Genomic DNA, 21073 nt, shown 5'->3' with positions numbered 1-21073 from the left:
ACACCCCCTACCCAAATTGGTACATAAATTACATCCTCATTCTTTTTTACAGCTGGACAATATCCCATTATCTGGCTGTATGGTCTTTAGTCAGTCCCCATTGGTGGTTAGATTATTTCCAGTCCTTTTTTTTTTTTTAAACAATTAATAATCTTGTACATAAAACATATCTGTAGGCTAAATTCCTGGAAGAATTGCTAGATTAAATGGTACATGGAGATTCAGGATAGTGCTTAAGAGTCTGGGCTCTACCACCTGCCAGCTGTGTCACTTGGGCAAATGATTTCACCTTTCTGTGCCTCAGTTTCCTCATTTGCAAAATGGGTATGATAGCAGCCCCTCTCTTAAAATTGCAGTGAGGCTAAGAGAGTTGGTACATGTGAAGTGCTTGTAGCAATGTCTAGCACATAACCACTCAATAAATGTCCACTGTTATTATTTTAGCATTTACGATTTTGTATAGATATTGACAGGTTTCCATAAATACATTATCAATTTATACTACCATCAGTACGCGAATGACTGTCTCTTCACATTCCCAACACGGTGTCTTGTTTAAACAACTTTTTAAATGTTTGCTAACATGATGTACATGGCATCTCATAAAAGTTTAATTTATATTTGTCTCATTAAGAGTGAAGTTAAGCATATTTTCATGTGTTTAAGTGCATTTGTGTTTCCTGTGTCCTGAATGTTTCACATGTTCCACAGACTTCTATTTGTCATTGGCCTTGTTCCTAGTGATTTGTAGTTCTTTGTGTGTTAGTAACTGTAAGTTACTTTTCCACAGTATTCAACACTTTTCTCCCGTTGTACTTCTTTCCGTTTTGAATGAGGTCTTCATTGTGCTTATTTCTTAAAGCTCCGTAAGCTCAAGGTCAATGTTTATTTGTTCATCATCACATACTGAACACAAAGTAAAATACTGAACATATAATAAATGATTGATAAATATTTGATGAATGGGCCCAATGTAACGAAGAGAATCTCATTACCTAAATAGACTGGAAAATTGGAAGGAAACTAGTTTGTATGAAAACACCATGAGTTTAGTTTTAGATATATTGAGTCTTAGGCAACAGCTAAATATGTACAATACTCTTACTTTGGCAAGATACTCATGAAGATTTTGGAGTCATCCCCACGAAGTGGTTGATTGGGAACAGATGATCTCTGATGGAAAGAATGTTATGTAAGGGTGCATAGACGAATACTTCCAATCAGAAATAATTCCAAGTCATTATGGTTGTCATAAAAGTTTTAAGACAGATATGAAATGAAAAATAGAAACATTATATATTTACAAGTATAAAGCAAATGGGGAAATGGAGAAAAAAATTTAATGCCTTGGAATAATAATTATTATTAAAAAGTATTTAGATCATGTTGTGATTTTGCCCAAATCACTTATTATGAAGAAATGAAATCTTTTACTAATGGAAAACTGAGGCCATCATAAGTATACAAGCTTCTGGAAAGCAAAAGTGCTCTTTTTATATAAAGTAAGCTATTTGGTTTATCAATATTGTGCTTTTCAGTTTATAATTAGGCAGCAATTGTGTTTTCTGCTACTGAATGATCACTGAGAGATTGCTACTATCCATTTAAGTCTCCAGTTCTGTTTTTCAGATTATAGGAGCTGCATGAAAAAGAAGAAACCATTCACTCTTCTAAAAAGAAATGCTTATTTTTTTCAGAACAGAGAATTTATCCTAAAATAAACTATACATATTATTTAACCCATAAGAATATCTTTATGGCTGTAGTCATTCAATAACCACATTGACTAAAATGAATATGGACTAGTACTTTTAATGAATCTGTTATGAGGTTATATTCCTTGTTTAATAATTGGAAGAAAATAATCAGGGCAGGAATCCTATTCTGATAGGGAATGTGTGGTACTCCAATGTCAATCTCGATTTTTAAATGATGCTATGGGTTAAAAGATACTAAAGTGTACATTTTGTCTCCTTTTCATAAAAGAAAAAATCTGTGCCTTAAAATCTGCAGGTACAGATATGAGCGTTGGACAAACAAATCATTTGGACAAAAACCTTAGTCATATTAGAATGACTTTCTACTTAACTTTTTAGCTGCCTTTGCCTTACTGACCAGATATCCTTGTATTTCTGAGCATTTTATTGAAGCTCTTATGTACAGTCATGACATTCTTCCCTGCAGGTCAGGTGGTTGTTAGTGATCAGTAAAGTGATCTGTAGCAAAAATGCAGTAAGTTTGAAAAAAGAAAATAAATCTACTTGAACCCGTGCAGCAGCAGTTGTTATGGCCTGTCTGGCTGGGCACGTGCTACTGGCAGAGATGGACACAGTGTCACTTCAGGGACTTGTAAGAAGCTAGTCATTTGCTTATGCTGAGTTCCCAGAAATGCTTATTTTCTACTTAAAATAGGAATATTTATTCACTAAGAGAGAAAAGAAACTCCTAGGTGGCCTGAGTTAATCTACAAAGGAAGCAGTTGCAGAATTTTTTAGCCAAGGTCTCATTTTATATAACTTGTGTTAATGGCCTGGAAATAGATGTAATTTAATAAAGCTTGTTTTGTTTTCCTTAGTTATAAAAACAACATCCCCAGAACTATTCTCAAAGAATATTCTTTGGGCGCTTGGGTAGCTCAGTCGGTTGGGTGTCTGACTCTTGGTTTCCACTTAGGTCATGATCTCACGGTTCATGGGAATCAAGCCCCATGTCAGGTTCTGTGCTGACAGCTCAGAGCCTGCTTGGGATTCTCTCTCTCCCTCTCTCCTGCTCCTCCCCTGCTCGTGCGCATGTGTTTTTTCTCTCTCTTTCTCTCTGTCAAAATAAATAAACAAATAGAATATTCTTGAAGAAATAGAGTAAGGTGGGGGCACCTGGGTGGCTCAATCGATTAAATGTCAAACTTCAGCTCAGGTCATAATCTCACAGTTTGTGAGTTTGAGCCCCACGTCAGGCTCTGTGCTGACAGCTCAGAGCCTAGAGCCTGCTTCAGATTCTATGTCTCCCTCTCTCTCTCTGCCCCTTCCCTGCTCACACTGTCTCTCTCTCTCTCTCAAAAATAAAATAAAAACATTTTAAAAATTATTTTAAAAAAAGAAATAGAATAAGGTTTTATTTCATTTAAATAATTATTTGTTGTGCCTTTTTCCTCTCCTTATGATGAGACTTGGGGGGGGGGGGGGGTGAAACCTAATGGTTTGTTGTGATAGCTCAGTTACTTTCCAAAGAAGTAGGCTCCCTGAGCCATGGAGTCTGTTCTTTAGTGCATTTGTGCATATTATACCCAGCAGTGGATCCATGACAAGCCAGGATCAAAGGACTGACCCAAAAGGTCAGTTAAAATCCTGAGCGGTATGCAGGGATGGATGCAGCAGAGGGATAAAACCATGTTGTTCTAGAGGGGTACCAGCCATAGCTGGAATATAAGAGAATGTGGCTACCTCAACATGGGCCTGTTGTCTTGATATGATGAGGACACAAATGTGCTCGTTTATAGAAATACGGCCATATAATTTCTCGCTTACTTCAATCTGCATTTCTTTATAGCTCACTAACTCAATCCCATTACAGAAATGAAAGCTACGTTTAGCAAATTGTTTGGCCGTTTATGTTTAATGCACAAAATCTTAATTAACAAAATAAAATGCTGCAATCCATTGTAAATCACTTTGCTAAACTTTCAGCCTTCACGAGGAATTTGGTCTTGTCCAGAAGCTGCTTTCAAGCCCCTGCTGATCTGGCACTCATGCACCAATTCCCTGTGGAGCTGAAAGAATGTAAAGGGAGCCAATTAAGGAAACTTTGAGCCAAAATAGACAAGCAGGGGCCATCTTGTCCATCCTTCTGCCTTCCGGCAAAAACCATCCCCTGCACCAAAAATTTGTGCTTGAATCCTGCTGACAAAAATGCTCACCCCGTGTAAATGACAAGTCATAATCCAGTTAATGCAACTAAAGCAGATTGTTAACTGTTCGAGACTTATTTATTGTGTTCTAAAGATGCTGAGTAGGAAAGCTCATCTGAATTGTTTTAATTCCTCCCTTCTAGAAAATTATTTTGTATGAGAAATGTACTCAAATAATTGTAAAGATGTGGGAAGTTTGCATCCAGGAAATAAAGTTATCTTTATCATCTTATTAAATGTATTTTTGGTTTCCTTTCACTGTAGGTCTACCTTATGGGTGGGAGGAAGCTTACACAGCAGATGGAATCAAGTACTTCATCAAGTAAGTACAAGCATCTCAACCAAGTAAGCAATTTTCTTCACATCTGGAGAGAACCTGGAAGTTGCAGAATAATCAGCAAAACCAAGAAACCCTCTTGGAGGTTACAAAAATTAGTAACAAGAAATGAAGCCTCACCATTTTCATTTCATGTGATTTAAATGCTAATATCAGATATCATTTTGGGGGGGGAAAACCCTAGTAATTATTTCAAGGGAAACAGCAAAAAGTTGGAACAGGATCATAATTTGAACTTAAATGTTGGCTGCCTGAATTCACTTCTGGCTAAAAGTATTAATACTCATGAAAAGTTAATATCTAAAGAAAAAAATCAACTTTGTATGTCTTAAAACTCAATAGTGTTAATAATAATCAGCTGTTTTAATATTTTACAATGTACACAGTTCATTCATTCTGCAAATATATTTTGAGCATTTGCTCTATGCCACGCAATGTTCCATGCCTTGGAGATACAGGAGCAAAATATACTGGCTGGTTCTCTGATGTCATGGAATTTACACAACAGTAGGGAAAGACAAAAAGTAAATAACTAAAGAGATAAATGAGGCATAATATGAACAAACTCTATTTCAGCGGATTCTCAGAATATCTTTTGAAGTATGTGGCCTTATTTTGTGTTTTATGGATGGACAGCATAAGAGCTTAGAGCAGTTGCCCAAAAATCCATAGCTACTAAATTACCAAACCAGAATGGAATCCAAGTCTTTTCACTGCAGTATTGTCAGCAATAGAGACCTGCCTTTGAAAGCCTCAAGAGTAATACCTGTCCTAGCTGGACTGGTTAGCTTTACCCTGGAAACGCAGTCTGATCTACTTCCATTGTGTCCTGGTTAGCTCCCGTCGTGTCACAAGTGCTGTTACGAGATCACAAAGGGGAATCCCAAAGACTCCTGACACCTGAAAGACTCCCTTGATTGTCCTTTTTAGTAATGTGTTCTTGTTATGCATTTGGAGAGGAAAGGGGAGGTATGTCCTTGATGTCCTTTCAAGTGTGCAAGTATTTTCCAAAGCAGTATTCAAATTTTGATTCTCAAGCTCTGTGACTTTACACAGGTTCCTATGTCACTCTTCACCTCAGTTTTCTCATCATAAAATAAGGGAAGTATTGCCTACTTCATAGAGTTGTTAAATGTGATGCTTCTAGCATAGAACTTTGAACACAGTAGATGCTGAGTAGTCGTTAATTAATTTACAGTATGGAGAAACCCATAATTGTTGGTGGGGAAAAACATAAAAAGTCATATGACCATTGAAAACATTGAGAACTCAAAAGCTCCATACTTAAAAAGAATTGAGAAAAAAACTAGGAATAAACTTGGCAAAGCATTTTTGTGATGTATATTTTTTCTTGTGGTCCCTAGCAAAAAGTAATTAATAAAGCAAAGGCACAGTTTATAATGTGTGGAGAAAGGGACATTTGGAATAGAGGACCCAGGATTCCCATGCAAAGGTTACATTTAGTACCATACTGCTCACTGCCAGAATCCTATCTCTTCTGGAAGGAAAGTTGCCCCCTGCTATGCTAAGTTAACTGTGTTCAGTTCCTGGAAGATTTGAATCATAATACTGTAGAGGTGGTGGCAGGAAAATGAAAACCACATTCACGTTTGCACTGGGTTTCTTTCTCATACTTACTTTGTAATGATTAAGGGAAAAGATGGACGGGAGAGGAAAATGAGCATTTACAGAGCACGGCCTGATGATGCTCAGTAGTCAGGCATATATTAGGTGGATTTTTGTATGCATTGCATCATTTAATTCTCCCAATGGTGTGTAGAGTGGACCCCACTTGGCTTTTATTAGGATGCTATTATGGTGGTGGTGAGTTGCATCCTGTCTCCTCAGCCATGCCTGTCTCCTAGAAAGTCCCCAAAAAGAAATGCCAGATCAAAGGAAGGCAAACTAGCATTCATTATTAACTGGGGTTCTGGTTCAAAGGCCTTTGAAAAAATATCTAAATGAGTCTGGACCCTGTGAGCACTCCTTAGCCTCAGCCATCTGTCAGTATATCCTCACCCAAAGCTGAGTGTCAGAGCCTAACTGGTGCCATATGAGGAAAGGATACTAAGGACACAGTCACTAAGATAAAGACAAGGAGGAAGCGAGAGTGTTTCCCATTGCCTGGTACCCAGCTGGCTTAAGCCACTGTGCCTTGGGGACTGGAACAATAGTCTTGGTCTGGTGTCTGCTACAAAGAAGAGTAGCATCCAAGGAGAGGAGAAGAGAGAGGGTAAACAAGCCATTTGTCTGCCTTCAGATCTAACTGACAGTCCTGTGGAAGGAACAGAAAGAGACGCTACATTTATATAGTCTACTCCAGCATAGAAAATACATCCCTTCAACCTGCCCTTTGGAACTCCGCTGATTCTCTTCCTTGACCTTAATCTTGACTTACAAAGAAAGCATTACAGAAATGATAACATAGATTTGTTCCCCAGAGGACACTGGTGGGTATCAGTGTCTCACCATTAGAGTTGGAGACCCTATGTGGAAAAGAGACTAACTTGATCAGGGCCACACAGTAGCAAAATTGCAGAACCAAGGTACATAAAGCCACCCCCCAACACACACACACACACCCATGCTTTACCACCTCCACGTCCTCATTTTAACATAGTATGTTTCCATGTGACAAGAAAGATATTTTAAACAGATCTTGATTTGGGGAGAGCTCTATACTTTATCCATTTTTTTAAATAGCAGAACAGAAACTTAGTTCTAAGAATAAGTAGTTATCTTCTGGAGATTAGAAAGGTCAGATAGTGAAGATAGGAAAACCTAACAATATGCCAGTTCTTCCTTTACCTGGCCTCATGGAGGAATGAGCTGCTTGCCATGAGTTAGATTTTTCTGCTAGAAGTTGACCCCATTCAAGCACCAACATGTATTTTAGCTTAACTATTCTTGATGAAAGTTTTACTTAATAAGTGTAACATACTTCCTTGTCTTCTTATATCGAGGCCACTTGGGTCCAAATGCTGGTGTCTCCACAGCATAGCTGAACGATCTTAAGACATGTTCACTTAAGCTCTCTGGGCTTTAATTCTCCATATTTATGGACTGGTAAGAATATTAGCACTTCGTAGGGTTCTTGTCCAGAATGAATGAGCTTATGTACATGAAAAACCTACCATAGCACCTGACCCAAAGTACATACAGTAAAGTTTAGCCCTGACTCACTCCCTCCCCTCACTGTTAACATTTTGATAGGGGGTTACTTCCTAGCTCTTAGCTGCTATGTTCAGATAGGTGATGTTGCCACATAAGTAATGGCTGCGTAAGCAAGCATCCATTGTAGGTCTTTCTTGGAACCATTTATTTAACTTTTTTGTTTTATTTTTTTAATCTTCATCCTCTCACTTACCCCAGCTAAAATTGTGAGCCTGGATAACCTTAGCTTTTGGGGTAAAAGCAGTTCAATTACCAGGTAAATGTACTTTGGAGGCAAGAAATAACAACTAATGAACTCAGGCCATTGCCTCTCTCACCTTAACTTAAAAAGAACAGTCTGAAATTGCCCTTCCAGAACACCGGAGGAGATGATGGTCTGTATACATAGAATCTCTTCCCTGAAATTGACACCTGTCACTGTCTTCCCCAAAATTCAGTTGTTACATCTGATGGAAGCCAAGCCTCAGGCAAAGGAATAACTGTCATTGCTGTCCCAAGAATGCCCAGATGAATATAGTCCTCATTGAATATTCCTATCCATCCACTTGTCCACTGCACACCTATTAATACTTTATAGTAATCATCTACTTAAGTTCTGATGTAAGAGAAGAAAGCGTTTTACCCGGCATACACAAATTTAATCAAATGTTGGCATTGCTAGAGCTGGCGTTTCATAGAACTAACAAACGTATGTGTTTGTATATATGTGTATGTGTGTATACTAATATGTGTATGCAATATGCACATAGGCAGGGCTTGCCCACTTGCTATATATATATGAGTGTGTGTGTGTATACATATATACACACACACATGCATACCAGCACATTCAAGGGAAAACCTTTGTATTGTCTCCTTAGAAAGTGGCAGCATTCTTAAATTTAACGACAAAATGCCAGTTATCTTGATGGTGCTATGATGAAAGTATCTGATTAACTTACCTGTTTTTCTAGCCAATTTCTTCCCTTTGGAAGTTGCATACTATTATAGATTTATAGTAGTCCTTTGATATGATTCCACTTTAAAATTTATTGTAGAATTGAACAAAATTATTATGTCGGGAGTTATGTTTGATAGTAAAGCTGAATGTAATTATTACAAACTAGACATTGCTGCCACATTGCCTTCATTGTATTCTTTTCTTTATGGAAAAATTCAGATTCACTGTGATCAGTGATCATAATTGTATTAATTCTCTATTGCTGCCTGATAAATTTCTCCCAAAGTTCGCAGCTTGAAACAGCAAACATTTATTTTCTCACCCAGTTTCAGAGAGTCAAGAATCCAGGTGTGGTTTTACTGGATCATCGGCTCTTTCTCTCTGGTTTTCTCATGAAGTTGCAATCAAGTGGTTAGCCAAAGCTAGGGATCAAAGAGTGCCTTAGTGGGGCTGGAATATTTGTTCCAAGCTCACACGTGTGGCTGTTGGCAGGAGGTTTCTGTTCCTCACCATGGCACAGACCTTTCTCCAAAGGGCTTTATACAACAAGGCAGCTGGCTTTGCCCAAAACAAGAGACAAGAGAAAGAGTGAGAACAAGAGAAACACGAAGAAAAAAGCTACAGTGTCTTTATGACCAGTCTCAAAAGTGGGTGACATACCATCACTCCTGCCATATGCTATCGGTCACATAGACTAACCCTGGTACAGTGTAGAAGAGTATAAATGCCAGAAGGTGGGGATCATTGGGACCTGTCTTGGAGGAGCCTGCCACAATGCTATTTCACAATATAATGTAAGTAAACGTATTTTATTATATATGTGTGTGTATAGCCTGTATATCTATATAAATAATGCAAAAATCTAAGTATTAGACACTTACTTCAAACATGAAATTATACTCCGTTTAGTGATTTTTCCAGTAGGTGTAATCATTTGTTTTTTGTTGTTTTTTTTTTTTAATTTTTTTTTTAACATTTATTTATTTTAGAGACAGAGAGAGACAGAGCATGAACGGGGGAGGGTCAGAGAGAGAGACACACAGAATCTGAAACAGGCTCCAGGCTCTGAGCTGTCAGCACAGAGCCCGACGCGGGGCTCGAACTCACAGACCGCGAAATCATGACCTGAGCCGAAGTCGGCTGCTTAACCGACTGAGCCACCCAGGCACCCCAATCATTTGTTTTTAAAAGTTACTTATGCTTGACTTATAATTCTCCATGTATTCATTTGTGTTGATACACCTTTAATGTGAGATCTCTCCTCATGTTATAAAACGTTTGTCCATTACATAGGAAGCAGTATACTTTCCAGCATTATCAATGCCTATCAGTATAACCTAGAAAGTCTGTAATTTCTGAATAAAACAAAAGTTTCTGTCTGGAGCAGGGAAGGCAAATAGATTTCACCTCACTGTCTCAAGCATTGTTTTGTGAAGAGTTCAAAGTCTATGTTCAGCCTCAGTGACATCTGATCAATTAGACGTCTGCTGTGGGTTCAGGGGGCAAGAGGTGTAGGGGCACAGGCCACATCTTTGCAGTCTTTGGTCTTCAGAACATTTTGCTAGCCCAGGAACTCTGCCAGGATGAACAGTGACAGTACAGAGGGTAGGTTGAAATACTGAACATGGACATTGTTTACAATGACAATCCACCCAAAAAAAGTTCTTATGAGACAGTATTTAAAAGCTTTGCCTTGGGGCGCCTCAGTGGCTCAGTCGGTTGAGCGCCTGACTTCAGCTCCGGTCATTATCTCACAGTTTGTGGGTTTGAGCCCCACATCAGGCTCTGTGCTGACCACCTGCTCAGAGCCTGGAGCCTGCTTCAGATTCTGTGTTTCCTTCTCTCTCTCCCCCTCCCCTGCTCACGCTTTGTCTCACTCTGTTTCTCAAAAATAAATAAATGTAAAAACAAAAATTTAAAAGTTTTGCTTTAATGACTCCAAAAGGTAACTGATGTCTGGCAGGCATGGCTTTCTTCATTTCTCTCCAGTCTGAGAAATTAATGTTCCTAAATGATTGTCTGATTTGAAGTAGGACATCCTATGAGGTTGTTCCCAGGTAGGAAAGAATGTGGATCATAACATGTATGAATAAGACTTCCCATTGTCAGCCAACTGTATTAATTAAAGGCTCAGGTTACATCGTGTCCTCTCATTTATAAAATAAATAGAAAGCACAAAAGAGGAAAATTTGAGGTTGTTTTCTTACCCCCTATTTTACAAGTAGAGCCTATGCTGGGTAATTCTAATGTAATTAGAAATTAGAGAGATCAGAGGGGAAGGAAGAATGGATCATTTCTGTCTTGGAAATAAAAACTACTACTTTTGACTTTTCCTAAATCCTTGGCAGACTATTTTAGCTCCACTTTAGTGGACACTGTCAGGAGCCCTCTCTCTGAAGACATCATTAATTTGGCTGCTTTGGTTCATTTTGGGTGGGCTAAGGAATACCCATTCACAGACTTACTATAAGTGTAAGGCCCCCTTGATGAGGTATCAGGGCAATTTCTATGCACTTAACTTCATTTTAGAGGAGAGTGCATGTAATCCCCTCACCATCTTCTGCCTGCCTGAGAATCCTGAGCATTTCATTCTTAATGAGACTGTAATGAAGAAATAAAAGATGAATTGAAGGAGGAAATATGGAACTTTTAAAATATTTGGTCCCTGAACACTTCTTAGACATGAATAAATTGTACTGAAACCACTGGTTTGGATGTAAACATCTATGTGACAGTGGGTTTAGAATACCCAGTAACTAGCACAATGCCCGGTAGGTGCTAAATAAATATCAAATGCATGAATACTGTCAGTGGCAATTTAGGAAAGCAATTGGTGAGAAAAAAAATGCAGACTCTAGTCTCAGACAGACTTGGGTTCCTTTAGTTTATGTACCACTTGTGAGTGTGACCTTGATTTAATTGATACTGTTTTCAGCTGTCTGCACTCCCTTTACTCATTCAAAAACAAGGATAATAGTTGGCGCACCTGGGTGGCTCAGTCAGTTAAGCATCCAACTTCAACTCGGGTCATGATCTTGCAGTTCATGTGGGGTTCGAGCCCCACATCAGGCTCTGTGCTGACAGCCTGGAGCCTGCTTCAGATTCTGTGTTTCCCTCTCTCTCTGCCCCTCCCCCACTTGCGTTTTTTCTCTCTCTCTCTCTCTCTCTCTCTCTCTCTCTTTCTCTCTCTCTCTCTCTCTCTCAGAAACAAACGAAACAAGGCTAATAGTTTATGTCTCCTTGGATTGTTTTGAGAATTGAATAAATAAGGGAGGTAAAGCCCCTGGCAAAATACCTGGCACATGGTGAGCACTTAACAGAACTTAGTTCTCCCTCCCTTCCTTTATTTTATAGTATTGCTATTTGGCAATGGAGGGGCTTTAAATGACAGCTCAGCTTTATTTTGCACAGCTGCAAATAGAAACGACTAACCAAAACCTGCACCTATGCCACTCTCCAGCCAATCATAAGCCCTGTGACAGGAGCCGAGAGGTTGCATTGCTCAGGAGCTGGAGGAGACAGCTAGCTCTAGATTTTCTATAAATATCTACGAAGGGGTGTAGCAATATGAAGTGCTGTATGAGCAACTGTCATTTAAATGAAAGGCCAGCCAGCTGGCTTAGGTTATACAGAATGGCAAAACCCATGGACATGAATAAAACATCCAGATCTAGACAGCCAGCATCAAACTCTTTCCCCCCATTTGACCAATGACAGGTATAACTGAGGCATAAAGCATGTTTTTTAGCATTTCATTGGGATACTATAAGCAAATCCTCTGGGATTCCAAGAAGCACTTTGGAAATGCATCACCTCTCTGGGGGTTATACTTTTATTTAGCCAGATGTGGAATTCTCTTTGCCTCCAGTACCCTTTATTTTAAATTTATTAACAAATACTAACTTTTATGTCAGACACTTTCCCTTCCAAATTTGGTTGCTGTATTAGTCTGCTAGGACTGCCATGACTGAGTGGCTTAAATAACAGAAATTTATTTTCTCATAGTTTTGGAGGCCAGAAGTCCAAGGTCAGGATGCCATCAGGATTGATTTCTGGTGAGGCCTTTCTTCCTGGGATATGGACAGCTACCTTCTCACTGTGTCCTCACATGGCCTCTTGTCTGTGTGCACAGAGATCGAGCTCTGGTGTCTCTACCTCTTCTTACAAGGATACTAGTCCCATTGGACCCAGGGCCCCACCTCCATGACCTCATCTAACTTTACCTCCCCAAAGGCTCTGTCTCCAAATACAGCCACATTATGGATTAGGGCTTCAATATATGAATTGGAGGGGGTAGGGAGCATAATTCAGTTCACCACAGCTGATTCTTTCTTAAATTACTTTTCATAAGATCTCCAGCACCTTCTTTTTCTTCATCCAATAATCTCCATTACAATGTAGTATATAATCTTCCTATACATTTACCAAGTTTTAGGCAAATTGCAAAAATTAATCCAAATCAGTGCCTTTTCTCTTGTGCCTTAATCTTCATGGATGAAGCAGTTAAGGGGAGGGAGAGTGTGGTAGGGAGAATAATGGCTCCCAGTGGTGTCTACGTGTCAATCTCCGCAAACTTTGAATACATTCGGTTACGGGCTAAAGGGGCATAAAGGTCGCAGGTGTAATTAAGGCTGCTAATAGCTGATCTTAAAATAGGGGGACTAGCCTGGATTATCCAGGTGGGTCCAATCTAATCACATGAGGCCTTAACAGTGGAAAAGGGAGGCAGAAGAAGAGGGTCAGAGAAAGAGATGTGACAGTGGAAGCAGGGACAGATAGGCTATGTTGCTGGCTTTGAAGATGGGGGCTAGGAATAACAGAACGTGGATGGCCTTTGAGCTGGAAAAGCAAGGAAACAGAGTCCCCACTAGAGCCTCCAGAAAGGAATGCAGACTTGCCAGCACCTTGATTTTAACCCAGCAAGCACCCTGTTGGACTTCTGTGCTACAGAACTGTAAGCCAGTGACTTTGTGTTGTTTACAGCCACTAAATCTGTGGGAATCTGTTACTGCACCAATATAAAACAAATACAGGGAGTCAGAGATAGAGGGGACAGGGTGATGGTTATAAGGGACCTAGAATGTGTCCAGCATGGATCTAGAGGATGTATTCATGTTATCTCTTAACACTATTGAGGCAGGTGTGGCATGTTTTCTATATTAGGGAACTGAGACTCAGAGTTTAAGTAAGTGTCCCAGAGACACACAGTCAACCCAGTTAGCACATGGGCGATCTGGAATTTCAAATGAGGTCTGCATAGTCTATATGAAAGAACAGTGGCCATGGTCTACATCCACACCCTAGTTCTGCTACCGTGTGAACGTGGACAGGATGCTTGAACTACCTTAGCCTCCGTTTCTGCAATTGTAGAAGTTGTAGCGAAAAGTTAGGTTAATGAGATTTGTACGAAAAGGAAATTGGGTAATCAGTATCAAAGAACATCGTAAAGTACAAAATGCTAATCTGATGTGAAGTCTTATCCAGCTGCCACATATCTAAACATCTATATCAAAAGAATGATCCAGGATATTGAAAGGGCTGAAGGATCTTCTTAGATCTCACCTAAACTTTGTTACTTAACATTAACCAGACCCCTTTATGAAAAGTCTCCATCCTTTTGTTGGATATTAGATGCCTAGAAACATGGCTTTGGCTACATCCTGAATTACTTCAGAGGCTGAAAATTCCAGTGTAGTAAAATCACTTCAGTAAAGGTTAGAGAATTGAGGGGTAGGGTGAGCTCTTAGCTAGACTACTTACCATTATGTTTGTCTTTGGTAGCATTTTATGCTCTACCAGTGTTACTAACACAAGATTTGTTTAGCGAACTATAGTGTTTGTTTGATGTAAATAATTATAACTTAAATCCTGGGATTTGAGTAAGTTTACATACAACTCTGGCTATTTAGCAAGTAAACTCTAGTCAAAATTGTTTGAATCATCATAGTGGTTCAATTTTTACCTACTACCAAGTATATGAATAGACCTTTTCAAGTTACTTGGATATTAGAATATGGGTGAAGAGGGTTAGTGGTCCTGGTTATTTGGTAACTTTTAGGCTATTTATATAATTTGAACTCTTTCCTGATAACATATTTCTGAATCATTCCGGGTGCAGCTACTGCATTTTCACATCTGAAGATTGTTTTATCTGATCCTCAATTATAAATAAGCTAGTTTACCACTTTTGAGCATTTTTTTATTTTTGGTATAATAATATCAGCGAAATGCCTGGTGGATCTATGCATCAAACATTTATTGACCCTCATTTTCTGTGAGCCTGACACCAAGGCTGTAAAGATGCGTGCAATACTTCTCTGCCCTCTGGAAGTTAACAGCCTGGTGGACAAAGACAGATATATTAAGAATTCATTTTCACAATGTGAAAAGCATAGGAGACATCTGGAGAAGCAGGCTTCATGCAAGTACTTTTTATTCATACTTACTCAATTAAAATATGAGTTTTGTGGCAAGTGCTTTAAGAAATGCTTTAAACGTATGATCTGTGATCAGTCAACACATCTTTATCTCATCTTGTAAAACTGAAGAGCACTTTCAGGTGGTCATTTAATCCATCCCAGAACCGCCATACATATTGTTGTTGAAACCAACCCAGATAACAGAGCCTCAGAGAGAGAATTTAACATAATGGCTAAATTCTCAGAAGTTAGATTTGGGTCTAGATCCTGGCTCAAACACGTTCCAGTTTTATGACGTAAAGTAAGTTATTTCACCTCTCTCGGTGTTAGTTTCCTATATATGAAATGAAGGTGATAAGTATAACTTTTTCCTCTGCTTCAAAATAAACTAAGGTTCTAAAAGACAGATAAGTCCATTGATTCACAAGTCCAAGATGGCGCCATTAGAAATAGTATTGGGGCACATGGGAGGCTCAGTCGGTTAAGCATCCAACTTCGGTTCAGGTCACGATCTCGCAGTTAGTGGGTTCGAGCCCTGTGTCGGGCTCTGTACTGGCAGCTTAGAGTGTGGAGCCTGCTTCAGATTCTGTGTCTCCCTCGCTCTCTTCCCCTCCCCTACTTGCGCTCTGTCTCTTTCTCTGTCTCTCAAAAAGTAAATAAACATTAAAAAAAAAAAAAAGAAATAGTATTGTAAAGTTGATGAGATAAGTGTAAAGGTTGATGACGTGTTTGGTATTTATCTCATAATTTTTTCTTATAATTGAGGGTTTCTACTTTACAGAATTCACTCTCAAGTGGCTTTTACACTTACACATTATGGAGTCTTTAATACTGATAGAACACTTTAAGACTTTAGAGATGGGAAATTCTCAAAGTCCCATCCAGTTTTGTGATTTTTAGAATGTTCAGTTCTTCTGTAGTAAAATATGTACATTCATATTGATATATTTTTAGTGTCTATTTAACTTTGGTAAATAGAAAAATATTATTAGAATCAGTATAAAATTAGTTTAGATTTTATGTTTCAAATAATTTTAGTGTTTTTAAGGTTTCAAACTTGATAGTGGAGAAACACATACTTAATCAGATGTGTATTAAACTTATTGGATAAATAAAGTGAAATACCTAAACATTAAATATTAAAGTAGCTTTTATATTTCATGTATCTGGACTCATAAGTGAGAATTTAAAGTGGAAGGAAACTTTGGCAGTGGTCTTGCAAACTTGTTTCTAATTAAATTCAGTTCATTAATCTGTATTCTGGCAGTCTTTATTAGTGATATATTTAAAATAGCATGAAAAATATATTTATTGCCTGTCTTCTATATTTTAGAAGGCCAACCTCTTCAGTTTGTAGAAGTTGAACATGTGTTTACTGGGGAAGTAATAGTCATGGCCTCATCTTGAGATACTCTCTTGAGAGTATTTTAAGTGTCATTTAGAATGACACCAACTGTAGTCACAAACCGCCACCTTTCAATAGCTTAATGCTCATACCAGTCAGTGCAGAGCTTCCTGGCTGTTGAATGGCTTTTTTTTTCTTTGGCTGGTGATTTTGGTATGCCAGCTCCTTCTAGCTCATGGCTCCACATCTCCTAGGTCCTCAGAGTCCTCTGTGTTCAGTTAGTGGATGAGGAGTCAGAGTAGAGAATAGAGAAGGCACTCTAGTTTCTTAAAAACCTGGCCCACAAGAGATAAACATTTCTCTCATCTTCCATTGGCAGGAACTAGTCACATGCTCACACTAGGATGTAAGGGTAGCTGAAACAGGTAGTCGCTGCCTGGGCAGCTGCCTCCTGGTAACAACTCTGTGATAGGGAAGGAAGAACATAAAGTTTGATGGACACTGCCAGAGGGTCCATGAGAATGTGTAGATATACAGACTCAAAATTTCTGTGATTATTTATTAGTATCTAAGTGTCCAGTATATAAGTACCAGTGTCAGTAGGATGTGTTCTTTGAGGCCTTCTGTACTTTTTAATCCTATCACAATGAAAAACAGCATCAATCATTTAGAGTTGCCCAAAGCTGTAATCTGTGACTGTAGAACAGTTTTTGGAAACATGTATCAGCTTTGGACCTTGAGTATTTGGGCTCTATACAGTAAATGACAACAATCTAAGCCTGTGTATATGATTTTAAAAATATTATTTATACTTTTCACATTTTTCTCAGGAATTTTCAGTGTTCATCTTTTCCAAGTCTAGTAACAGCAGTTTTTTCCAATATTATGCGTAAGTAATATGTTATAGCTTTAGATTCTTATCAGAATAATAATAATGTGATATCTGAGATGTAAATGGTTTTTTGTTTTGTTTTGGTTTTTATTTTTTTTTTATTTTAGAGAGGTGTGAGTGGGGGGAACTAGGGGCAGAGAGGGAGAGAGAGAGTAGGTGTGTGTGCGAGCAGGGGGAGGGACAGAAGGAGAGAGAGAGAGAGATAGGAGAGGAGAGGAGAGGAGAGAGAGAGAATCTTAAACAGGCTCCACGCTCACTGTGGAGCCTGACATGGGGCTCAGTCACACAACCCTGGGATCATGACCTGAGCTGGAATCAAGAGTCGGATGCTCAATTGACTGTGCTATCTACATGCCCCAGAGGTTTTTTAATTAATTGGATTTTTAAATTTTCAAAAGATATCTGATGTATTTTTTATATAAATTGCCATAAATAGGAAACAAAAATAAAATCTGTCCCGAAGACTGTAAAGATTTGGATGAGATCCTGCTAATATTTGATCAGACCCCCACTGGATTTCCAAATACTCAATTAAAAAGTGCTGGAAGTGTTCTGTGATATTTAAAAAGTTAATTAATGAGAAATATCCTATTTGATTTTAGGGCTGTATTTCCAAAATTATGTAAGAGAGAACTCCTTATATGTCACTAGGAACAAACAACTTACAATTTTCTCTTAAACGTGTTTGAGAATGGATTACTTCATATCACTGATTCCTAGTCATTCTCATAACCAGTGTCTGACGAGGTTATGTGCTGCCTCACCAAGGTTTGGTGACTTTTTAATTATTTTATTGACATAGTTCACTTTCTCTCTCTCTCTCTCTCTCTCTCTCTCTCTCTCTCTCTCTCTCTGTCTCTCTGTCTCAACTTTAGAGCGCATGAGCAGGGGAGGGGGTGGAGGGAGAGAGAAAGAGAATCTTAAGCAGGCTTCATGCTCAGCACAGAGCCCCACACGAGGCTCACTCCCATAAACCTGGTATCAAATCATGACTTGAGCTGAAATCAAGAGTCAGGCACTCAACCAACTGAGCTACCCAAGAGTCCTGACATGGATCACTTTCTGTTCTTAGCTTCCCATTTGTTTTCAATTGGGATTATTTTTTAAGTATAAGTCTTTTATTATTATTACTACTTGCAGTTTATGGCCAGTTGTAAAATTTTCCAGTGATTCCAAGATACTGGTACCAGAAACAGGTTGAATGAACATATATTTACTTATTTGTCTTTATTTTCTCATTCATATGAATATTATATGAATAGGATTATCCCCCCACCCCCCAAAAAAGGACATTGCAAGTTAATTACTTTGGCTCATTATTTTGCAGCCTTATCTTAAACATGATAAAATTATACATGCAGTGTTGCTAAATTCATAGTGATATATAAATAGTGCCATTTACAATGGAGTTTAACAAAAGAACCTTTTTATCATCACAGACGGTTATTAAGAATGAATTTCTTCAAAACTAGCACACTTCTTGTCTTTAAACCATTTTTCTCTTAAAGGCTGTCCTAAATTTTTATTTTGAAAGAAAGCATTTTGCATGCTAGGAGGTAAGAAACATAAGGAGGGTAATTATAATGGGATTTAAATAATTCACTTACATTGCTTTGCCAATAAAATAAAGCATGTTCTCTTAGGTTTTTTTTATAAGTTCTAAAATATGTCTTTCAATTTACTAATATTATAAAAGAAAAATAAAACCCCACAACACTGTCATCTTCCTAGATCAAATATTCCTGTTTTCCACCAACAGATTTGGCAATCACTCAGAGGCAAGTGGTATTATGCTTTTTGGATTTTCCGATATATCTGAACTGCTGTTGATTGCTCCCCAAATCAGGTCAGATGCACTCCCTGCAGGAACATTTGCCAGAGGTAGTGTGTGTTCAAATGGAAGATTTTTACGTTCCATAGTCAGCCTCATTTATTCTCCAGACCTTTAAATTTTTCATACTAAGTAGCAGCATCTCACTGTATGAACCATGGGGTCTTTATTAATTAAACAGACTCAACAGGGCTGATTTGGTCTGTCTCTTCTCAGTTGAATTACCAAGCACACAAATCAGAGAGGAAATATCTCTAATACTAGAATGTTCTCCAAGCCAGTAAATCTGGGATTATCTCCTCATACTGATTATGTCAAAGCTCTTTAGTCACTATGCTCACTAGGACATAAAATTGAATGGTATACACACAGATGGCCCCATTCCAGCATTATAGGAAGAGTTCCAAGTTTTTCTTGCAATAATCACAAAGTTCTAATTATCAAAAAACAAAACAAAACTAGCCATGATCTTTTATTGAATATCAACTCTTTGCCAGGCACTTTATTGCATGACCTGAGTTTTAGAAGCATTAGTCTGAATGTTTGTACACAAGGCCTAGGTGTACTTGAAGTATAGAAACCTTATCCCTTTGTTGGCTGTTTTGTTTTTTTCCAGTGAGTACCCTTTGTAATTGCATGTTTGGTGTTTGGGTGTGTGTTTTTTTAAACATATATGGAGAAGTGTATTGTGAACATAAGCTTAAATCAGTTAGTATTTTAGGATGTTACTTTTGGATTTGGAAAAAGTTCAGATGTAGACTTGTTCGTGTAAAAGTGCCCGATGAAGTTTCCTGGCAAAGATCACTTTCTAGGGGAACTTTCTAATAGTCATCGTTCAGAGTCTATAACTACATTTTTTTCCTTAGACATTTTGCCTTTGCTTCATCTAAGTGATAAGTTTAATGGAATGTCCATTTATAGGTAGTTATAATGTTGAAGCATGAGAATATTATTTTTCAGAAAGTTTAATAGGAGAGTGTGCACCTGAAGTCATTCCTCAGGTGGTTGTTCCTGTTTTCCCTCCTTCCCACACTTCCTAATTACGGGACATTACTGGGGAGGGAGGATTTATAATAATTTAGTCTCTTCTTCAGACTAACATATTACAAATGTGCATCATCACATCAAAGTAAATATACCAAGATTTTTAAAATTAGCAAAATTGTCTCATCAAGTTTTTCCTTTTAGTTTTAAACAGGTGCTTTTTACAGAATGACGTGTCCTTATTTTACCTTGTGTGGCGGTATCCTGGCCCTCATATGTTACACTCATTAGTATTTCTTTAAAGCCACTTTCAACTTGGGCAGACTTGCAGCTTCCCCCAACCCCAAAGGCCTGGAAATGAAGTTAACCTGTGCATAATCTAATGCTTCAGTAAGTTTAGTCACTATAATAAGAAATTCCATTAAACCGTTTTAAAGAGATAACAGTGATGTGGATTACTGTCAAGAGAATAATGAATCTTTGTACCACTTAACCACACTCTGAGCTTTTGAAATGATGAAGATGTTTGGGCCTTGCCACCTTCACCTTGATTCTCAAAGCAACTTAAATTTGTTTGCGCCATCATGAAACTGTCAGCAATCTTCCGTGGAAAGGTGATTTTAATATTCAAATTGAGGAGTTGAACAATTTGTTTTGGGATATATGCAGAGAATTTAGGACTTAGGGTCAAAAACATCACTGATGATGAAACTGCCTGTTTGTAGTAAGTCCAACATTTTCAGTTATTGCCGTCATCAGCCAATAAAGTCCGTGCATTTATGTGATAGTTCTCAAATTATGCTCTATGGAACACTGGTCCCACATGTGCTAACAGGGGCACGTTAGCTTGAGTAATACCACATACTGTTGAAGAGGCATAGAACATGTTAATATATTTAAGGTTTAGGGAAGTCCTTCAGTTAAGAAACTTTAGCTCTGTTTAACCTAGTGTATCTCAAACTTATTTGACCGTGGAATTATCTTCTTCACGTAACAATAATTAAAAACCCTTTTAACATACCTTGGAAATGCTGTTTTGTCATGTAGGATATATTTTTAGACACCCCCCCCCCATCTTATTTGATCATTTTAAGTGCCAGCCCTCAGATGAACTTGATCTAAGACATGGTACTGCTTCCGAGGTTGAGTTTGGGTGGGATAGGAGTCAGGGGAGACTGATCTAAATGGATGAGGGCAGTAGGGTAAGCCAGTGGTAGAAAGAGTGTCCAGGAAGAAGAAACAGATCA

General features: G+C 38.3%; 1 protein-coding gene across 3 annotated transcripts in view; it reads left to right on the top strand.

Moving 5' to 3' along the window:
• STXBP4 (syntaxin binding protein 4) overlaps nt 1-21073 on the top strand; it is a 174366-nt gene that overhangs the window by 142296 nt on the left and 10997 nt on the right. For all 3 annotated transcript variants that reach the window (XM_060646448.3, XM_060646446.3, XM_060646447.3), the window contains one exon: nt 4169-4226. In XM_060646448.3, coding sequence (XP_060502431.1) covers nt 4169-4226 — 58 coding nt within the window. The remainder of the gene's footprint in view (nt 1-4168; nt 4227-21073) is intronic.

Source organism: Panthera onca, chromosome E1 (genome assembly GCF_046562875.1).
Source record: "Panthera onca isolate mPanOnc1 chromosome E1, mPanOnc1 haplotype 2, whole genome shotgun sequence".
NCBI lineage: Eukaryota > Metazoa > Chordata > Mammalia > Carnivora > Felidae > Panthera > Panthera onca.
This window is presented reverse-complemented; position numbering and strand designations above follow the sequence as displayed.